An 8,949-nucleotide genomic window follows, 5' to 3' on the forward strand; every position below is an offset into this window, starting at 1 on the left:
GGGATTTTAACCCACCCTCTGCAGGGGTTAACCCCCCCTCCCCATGACACGTTACTCTGGGAGACACGTCTCGCTCACACCACACACACACACACACGAGCTGCGTGTGTGAGATCCAACCGGCGGCTCTTGCCTTAATGACACTAGTGCAGCTCTCAAAGACCCCTCTGAAGGCAGCCTGCGCTGCTCTCTCCACGTGGCTGGGGCAGCCAGGCTGGTCGGAAAGCGGAGAAAGTGCCAATGGCTGTGCAGCCCCCTCCTCTGCCCCCACCCCCACTTCCAACCCTTTCACTTTCCAAGCCTGCATCCTCCTCCTAGACCGAAACAGAGGAGCCGCTTCACTCCAGAAGGACATCTGCAAAGCGCAAGCTTGCACACCTCAGGACTCTTCCTCTTACGGACAGCGTCCCCGGAGGATCTAACCTGCGGCGAGCAGGACTGAAAGCCACGCATCGAGCGAAGGCATCTTTGGCATCACGTCTCTCCTCCCGGCGAGCAGTTGGCCAATTGTCCGCGCATTTGTCTGGGGGCACCACAACTCTTTCGGGATCTTTGAGGGGGGAATGCTGGAATGTCAGGACAGTGGGGCCAAGGTGGCCCCCATCCATCATAAAATCTCCTTCTCCATCTTAGACATCCTGGATCCCCAGAAATTTACCAGGAAAAGCAATCCGGCGGCACAGAGCAGGGGCAGCATCTCGCATTCAGGAGAGCAAGAGAAAAGTTTTGGCAGAGTTGAAGTAGAAAAGGATACCGCGAATCAAAGGAGCAGCAGGGAGACACTAGAGGCATATGGTAGGAATGCATTCAATCTGCATGGTTATTTTCAAACAAATTAATAGGAAACAGTGCCCTGTCTATCCGCTGAAAGGGGTCGGTTCCATAAATTGTGTGCGCATTCTAAAACAAATTGGATTAAAAACCATGAGGATTATGTTTTAGTGTGTTTGCGAGGTGTTTAGCTGGTGTGCAGGAAGAGGTCATATAACAGGCAACAGAACGGGTCTGTATTTTGTTTAAAACCGGATGATAAAAAAAAAAAAGCTAGTTGACTGTCTCGTTTTGATGCTGAACTATTTGAGCACCTGAATTAGAATGGGAGTAGAGCCAGGACTCCCACAGAACAGCAATACATTGCTGATGAGCAGAAGTCAGAATTGGCTCGTGCAGCCTGTGTCAGCGATGGACACGGAGATATTTATTAACCCCTTCCGCAGAATGTTTCCCAAGCAAGGGCAGGCAGCAGCGGTGTGGGGACATGTCACCTTTAAGAAGTTGCCATGGAAAACTGCTTTGGGAGAAAGGTCATTAGGTGCAGATTTCCTTGAGCCGTGACCCTGCTCGGGTCACCGCTTATACTGCAGCGCCCCCAGGTCTGATGGGAAACCAAAAGTTAGATGCAATTGTTTTCGACTCCAGCTTGTTGGCTGGCCCTGATTGGCACTGGGACAGCCAGGCTGGATAATTGTTCAAATCGTCCCCACAAGAGGATGCCTTAGCTCCCCATTGATCGATATCCTATTACTGACTCCTGCATATCTCCTTCCCACAGCTTGCAGTACCAACTTCAAACCTCTTTCCCCCTGCCTGATCCTAATATTGTTCGATTAAAACTTACCTTTAATAGATGACATCTATCGATCCGCCCCTCACAAATCTGAAACTCTATTAGCACGGCGGGGAAGAGCAGATGGAAAGGGGGAGGGGATTTTTGTCTCTTTAAAGGGGACTTTAATAACTTATTTAATTGGCCAGAGAGCCATGACCGCCGCACACAAACGAGTTTCGCACAGCTTGGAGCACATAAAGGGTTTATCATATTAGACAGTCAGGTTTTTCTTAAAGGGCAAATGATCATTTTTTAAAAAAAATATCTGATTTTTTAAAAAATATTTTAGGAGGGAAGAAAATCCCAAGTTTTCGCCCGTTCTAAAGACGGATCGGAAAGAAGAGCTCCCTTAAATTGCTCATTCTGGGGGCAGAAGGAGGGGGTGTCTTTTGCAAGCTGAGTTTAATAAACAAATGTGGAATTGACATCAGCCGGCAGCAGGCGCCTGCCCCAGCCGCGCGTGTCCCCGGTGACACAGATGCGTGCGGAGAGCAGCTGGCGGGAGGGGAGCGCTGGCGCAGGTCAGCTTCGATCAGCGGCAGGCGCAGGGATGTGGCAGGGAAAGGGCTCATCCTGTCACTCTGATCAGCCCCCTTCTTTCCCTTAGATGCCAACTCCAAGGGAGAGAGCGAGGCGGCGTCCACACTGGAGGGCTCCGCGTGCGAGGGGGAGGAGCCGGCCCCGGGACCGGACCGGAGCCAGCCCGCAGCAGCCCCACCGCGCTTGCACGACTTCCCCGGCTCGCCTGATCCGGAGGAGAGAGACGATCCCGGCTCCCCGCGAGCCTCCAAGCGGCGCCGCGCCGAGCCGAGCTGCGCCAAGCCCCGGCGGGCCCGGACGGCCTTTACGTACGAGCAGCTGGTGGCCCTGGAGAACAAGTTCAGGGCCACCCGCTACCTGTCGGTGTGCGAGCGCCTCAACCTGGCGCTGTCGCTCAGCCTGACCGAGACCCAGGTCAAAATCTGGTTCCAGAACAGACGGACCAAGTGGAAGAAGCAGAACCCCGGGGCGGACGGGGCGGTGCCGCCGGCAGCCAGCGCCGCGGCGTCCCCTTGCGGAGCAGGCGGCGGCAGCCCCAGCCCGCCGGGCCCTAGCGCCCTGGCCTTCCAGACTTTCCCCTCCTACCCCGCCGCCAATGTCCTCTTCCCAGCGGCTGCTCCCCTGCCCCTGGCCGCGGCGCCGTTCCTCAGCCCGGCCTACCTGGCCCCCTTCTACACCCCGCACCTCTAAAGAGCCCGCCCGACAAGTTCCAGCCTTCCCCAGCCTCCGCGCCCCTGGGCTGGGGGCAGCCCGCGGGTGTGTCTTGCTGCCCCTCCGCCAAGGGCGTTCACAACCCCCGCGCTCCCCTCCCGGGGGGATCTCAGCCCCTTAGCCGGCACCCTGCCCACGTGAACACCCGCCACAGGAGCGCAGGAGAAACAGACATCGCCTTTGCCATCGCAGAGAGTGTCCCTCCCGCCCCGGCTTCCCCTCTCCCCCGGCTGGAAGGAATGGCAGAGGGACGCAGGGCACACGCGCTCTTTTGGTTGAGGTATCCAATTCAGACAGCAGCGGTCCAGTGTTTGCTGTCTATGTGACCGACCGGAGCGTGCAGTCAGAACCGAGGAGAGACTGCTCGTATGCAACATGGAGTTTGGAAACTGGAGAACTTTAATAAAACGTGCATTGCACTACGCTCAGGTTTGCCATCTTCCCACGTGTTTGGTATTTTAAAGCATCCTTCCCCAGCATAGTTTACGCCCGATCTTGGTCCTACCGCGGCGAATGGGAGTTTTGCCATTGGCTACCGTGGGAGCCAGGGTCGGGCTCCTCCCGTTAATCCCTTTAAATTGATGGATATCTATGAGCAGAGCAGCCGCGCTTCTGTAAAGGCATATTTGAGTTCAAGTGTAGTTTGTGGCATGTAATGATTGATTTCTTAGATTATACTTCACACTTGTGCTGCGCTATATCTTTGAATAAACAAAAATAAAGGTCCTAATATACATAGATAAACAACTGTGACAAACCAAATAGGTGGAACATTCAAATGCAGACATTAAGTGGTCCAAATATTGATACACACATATATCATTTAATATTTTTCCTCATTAGGCTCCAGAGTTCAAATGTACATTTCTGATGGTTGCATGGTAATTTAAAGTGTAAGAAGTTGATTTTTTTTCTAGTCTTCACAGAAACATGTTGGGGGGGGGGAACCACTGGATTTTATTAGCATATTTGAGATGTAATCATAGGCATAAGAGATGGAAAAGATAACCCTCTTTACATTTACTGTATCTAACACTAATTCTTCCAAGTTCCTCTCCTGAAGTTTCCTTTTAAAACATTTCTCTTTGTAATTTGGCTTGGCAGGGCATACCTCAGATCCTGAAAACTCAGAAACTCTGACACTAGTTACTGTTGCTTTTATATGAATGAGCCTGATAAGAACTAAAGATGCCCCTAAGCCCCACTTTTATCTCTGGAGATCGGTTACCTGTTTCAGGTGGGTAATACAACCTTGTAAAGGGCCAATTGCTGTAACCTTTAAAATCATGTTAAAAAATTGAAAGCTAGGTGTCTGGCATCCCAAGAAATTAATGAAGAGAGTTTGCTAGTGGGAATAGGAAAGTACTACTGCTTACTGGTACTTGAAACCCTAGTTCTGTAATTGTCAGGCAGGGTGTGGGAAACCTGGCTGACAAATGAGGAAGTATCCAATTATTGGTGATATACCTGCTACCTCTCTACCTTTCATTTCTACTGACTTCGGTGGGCTTTGGATCAGGCCTTAGATCAAAAGAGCTTTTTTCTGCAATTATTCTTTTAATAACACAGCATTAATGCCAAATGAGGTAGAAAACATACATAATAGAAAAGTATTACATTCTTATTTTTAAAAGGGGTGGTTGTGGTAGAAAATATTTAAAGTGCAGAGCTTCCAGTATGCAGTGAACTCTTTTTCCATAACAGAGGAATCTGATTTTTTTTTAAAGGATTTGTTAGAGAGGAAAATCACATTTCATCTTCATCATTACAAGCACCACAATGAAAAAGAATTTTAGCTGGGGGCTTATCCATCTCTGAACTGCCAGGAAGTAATTGGTTCACAAAAATCTGTCTCATGCAGTTTGCACAAATTATTACAACATGTTGTTCAAGAACGTATCTCTTCAGTGTCATGATGCTGAAAGTGCACATTGGCTTTCCAACCAAAAAGGTAGCTGGTAAGTCCTATCTATCTATAGGTGTGTTTGTCTAAATAAAGCAGTTTTAAAAATTATACTTTGTTTAATTGTTCTTAATAATTCTCAGATGAAATTATTTTTGGTTTGTGGGCTCCCCCCCCCCCCCCAGGGTCCAAACCTAGATAATGCCTTGCAAAACTAACCTGGCCATGACCCCATGAATCCTAAAACTCCTTGGTTCCTGAGCCATCATTTTCAGTTCTGTAAAACCCATGAACCCTCTAGCGGCCAGATAGAGTTACTGCATTTATTCTCTTACCAGAAGGTAAGTGGATCAGCCTCCTCTTATGGTACCAACCAATCATAGAATCATAGAACTGGAAAGGACCTCGAGAGATCATCTAGTCCAGTCCCCTGCACTCAAGGCAGGACTAAATATTATCTATACCATCCCTGACAGTGCTTCTTCATAAATAGACTGAAGACTGGCAAAAGGCGATGGTAAAGTGGACACCTGTTTTTAAGCAAATCACCTTCATGGCCTGCATAACTTGCAGCTTCCTGGGGAGCAAGTATCTGAAAAACACTCTTATACTCAGGTGTTATGAATAGATGCTTCCTGTGCTTTTGTCAAGCCACTGGGTGGACTAACTAAAATTGATTTTGCAGCTCCTTTCGCATAGAACACATTTTTTATAAAACAAATGTTACACAATGTCTTTTAAACTATCATATCTATATAGACATAGATAGATTAGATGGTAGATAAACCCATCACTAGATGGTTTGATTCTTTCAGGTAATAGCTACACTAGAAATAAACTATGCTAGGTTACAGCAAAGTTACATCTTTAAGGTAAACGGTATAACTGGGAGGAGGTGGGATCATTATAACTGTCTGAAATACCTCCAAAGCTGCTGCTGCTGTCTTTTATGCATGGTGTTAAACAGCAGTCAGTTGCTTCATACATTAGGAGGCAGAATGGATTAATGCCATAGCAGTTAATGTCTAGAGGCCTGGGTTCAAATGACTTGAGTATTATTTAAAAGGAATATGGTGGTCTCAACATGGTCCTCTAAACCAGTGCTTCTCAAAGCCAGTCCACCACTTGTGCAGGGAAAGCCCCTGGTGGGCCGGGCCGGTTTATTTACCTGCTGTGTCCGCAAGTTCGGCTGATTGCAGTTCCCACTGGCCAATGGGGGCAGGTTCCGCAGGTTTGCCGCTCCAGGCCAATGGGGGCTGCAGGAAGCGGCGGCCAGCACATCCCTCGGCCCGCGCTGCTTCCCGCAGCCCCCATTGGCCTAGAGCGACGAACCGCGGCCAGTGGGAGCCGCGATCGGCCGAACTTGCGGACGTGGCAGGTAAACAAACCGGCCCAGACTGCCACGGGCTTTCCCTGCACAAGCGGTGGACCAGCTTTGAGAAGCACTGCACTAAAGCACTCAGGAGGGGGATGGGACCACTCACTGAGATGAATGGAGTGGCTGACACATCTCAGAGCTATTTTGTTTCAGATTGCATTCATCTGCTTGGGGTGTTCTCATTCAGCCGAGAACATCATATTCAGATGAATGGGCGACTTCACACCTTTCAGAGGCCCCAGATACTGCAGATGGATGTGCAGAGGAGATCTTTCCCTCCATTCTCTAACTGTACCCTTCCTGTTTCAAGTATCATGCTTCTAAGTGCTCTAAAATTCAATTGCTTGTATGGATTTTCTTGAAATTTGCTATGCCTGGTGGGAGTGCAGAGTAGGGTTAGAGAGCCAAATTTGAGGTCATTTGATTTAGGGGTTCCAGAGATATAAGCTATTTTTAAAAAAGTTTCTAGTTTTTTTTTTATTTGTTTTTTGCATGGAGCTAGATATCCAACTGTTGCGGTGATGCAGGTCAACATTGTCTCAATAGGTCAATTTCCCCCCAAAGTAGTGCATGGCAACCCCTAAATCTTTTGGGGATCCACATTGAGAACAGTATTTAACAACATGTTTATTTTTTAGCTTGTGTAGATATGTAGTCTGAAAGGAACACAGTGTGCATGCCCCAATAAAGAAAAGAATGTGAGAGGGTTTCTATACAGCCACTTTATGCTTGCCTGGGTAGTTCAAGGGAATGTGCCAAAGCTGTTCTTCTGGGGAACTCCCCACCACTGACCTTTCTAGTTCGAACCTTTGTACACCTGTGCAATAAAGATTTAGCGGGAGATTGAGCAATGAGGCCAGAGAGTAGGCAAGCCTTGGGTTGGTTGAGAAAAATCTGTATTTTACTAGCTCCTGGGGGTTGGTAGGAAGTGGCTACTTCTTGACCTTGGGGCAGATTAGCATGGTGTTTCCAAAATCATATAGTGCGTAGGTTTGGCACTGACAGCACAGATCGTATCTTGACCACTGAGGGTAAAAATATACGTGTACTGTCAGGGTTGCCAGTGTATGGATTCTGGGCAATTCCTGGATCACAAGGCTGCAGAAGTTTGAGGGAAAGCAGGGAGCACACAGGAGCGGTGCCAGGGTTTTTTGCCGCCCTAGGCGGCAGCACTCCTCCTCTGAGCATTCGGCGGCGGGGGTCCTTCCGCTCCACGTCTTCGGAGCACTTCGGCGGCGGGTCCTTCACTCGCCCCAGGCTAGTAGAGCAGAGCCATTCGTGGTAAAGGCTGCAGCAGAACTCCACGGAGAGGTGGGGCAGTCAGCCTCGGACCACATAAGGTGCCCCTTAACATCCCGTGTGCCCCCCCCCCCCCATTTCCGCCCAGGCTGGGGTGTGTGTGTAAAACTCTGCAGATAAACTTTTTAACTCTGGGGCAGCACTGACCAGGGACAGAGACTTTGGGGTTGTTGGACTTTTGGGTGATTGGAGTTAAGACCCTGAGGGGAAAAGGACTCTGCCAAACTTACTTGGGGGTGGGTCTTTTGCTCATGGTTTGTGTTATGAATCCTGTTTGTGGTGTTTCCCCAACATAATGCCGCATTGTTTCCCTCCTTTATTAAAAGGCGTTTGCTACACTCAGACTCCATGCTTGCGAGAGGGGAAGTATTGCCTCCTAGAGGCGCCCGGGGGGTGGTATGTAATTGTCCTAGGTCACTGGGTGGGGGCTCGAGCCGGTTTTGCATTGCGTTATTGAAACGGAACCCCTAGATACTGAACCCGGTCCTTGTTGCTGCCAACTCAGAGGGGCAGAAGGGTTACAACTATAAAGGCTGCCCATGCAGGGTTAACTCTGCCCTCTGGTAGGTGCATTAATGGGGGACATTTGGTCATTGTTGAAAGAAGGAAGACTTATGGTTGCATGGACAACTTAATTACGTATTTCCTGTTTTCAGAAGTTTGAGTTTTGCTCAATTCAACATTCTGCAAGAGACAACATACCACTAAGCAACCTTCATTCTGTGTTAATGTGGGTTTTTTGCTATTGAATTATTTATTATATGTATCAAAAGAGTCACATGTTTTATTATGTTTGAGAGTGTGATCAACTCCCAGGATGAAAATAGTAGTGGTGCTGCTGGTCAGCACTTAAGGTGTATTAGAATCATACTTAAAAGCTTACAAAACATCTGCCCACACTATGCCTTGCTATTGATAATATGATCAGTTTTCTACTTTAATAAGGAAATATTATGATGAAGTGTGTAAGAACATTACATATTAAAATAAAAGGAATAGTAGGGCACTCGTTTCCTCCTTTAAGTTTTCAGCATTGACATTCATGTGCCTTTTTAAGGCACCAGGGTTTGTAAAATATTTTCTCTCTCTGTTTGGCTAAATTACTCTAGTTTCCCAGAAAATCTTAATACTTAATTCTTACGTATGCCAATTAGGGAGAGAAAAGCTGACCAAATGACTTTTTCCATCCTCTATCTTAGCCAGGAAAACACTTATCTTTATAGCAAAGACAGTAGCTCTGGAGTCATAGCTTTAATGCTACTTTACACAAAAAAAAAAAAAAAAAAAAAGTCAAACACATCCTCAACTTTATATTAGTTCTTGTGTACCACACAATGTTAAAAGAATGATGAGTAGCAGTGAAGAGCAACATTACTGCAGATTATGCAGCATTGATCACAATCCATCAAGTGATGGTCTGGCTAAATGGTACAAAGTGGTCCAGACATTACTCTTTATTTTCTCTTTTGTCCATGGGTCAGCTGCCCCGGAGGACGATCTCTTTGTCAG

At 47.8% G+C, this 8,949-nt stretch overlaps 1 protein-coding gene across 1 annotated transcript; it reads left to right on the top strand.

The window, feature by feature from the left end:
• The first annotated feature begins 361 nt into the window (after positions 1 to 361).
• On the top strand, positions 362 to 4,874 carry NKX1-2 (NK1 homeobox 2). The gene is made up of 2 exons (XM_034777890.1): positions 362 to 795; positions 2,217 to 4,874. Exons 1-2 carry the CDS (start codon positions 564 to 566, stop codon positions 2,837 to 2,839), a joined length of 855 nt encoding a protein of 284 aa, XP_034633781.1. The 5' UTR covers positions 362 to 563; the 3' UTR covers positions 2,840 to 4,874.
• Positions 4,875 to 8,949: the final 4,075 nt, after the last annotated feature.

The sequence above is a fragment of the Trachemys scripta genome, chromosome 7 (assembly GCF_013100865.1).
Source record: "Trachemys scripta elegans isolate TJP31775 chromosome 7, CAS_Tse_1.0, whole genome shotgun sequence".
NCBI classification, from domain to species: domain Eukaryota; kingdom Metazoa; phylum Chordata; order Testudines; family Emydidae; genus Trachemys; species Trachemys scripta.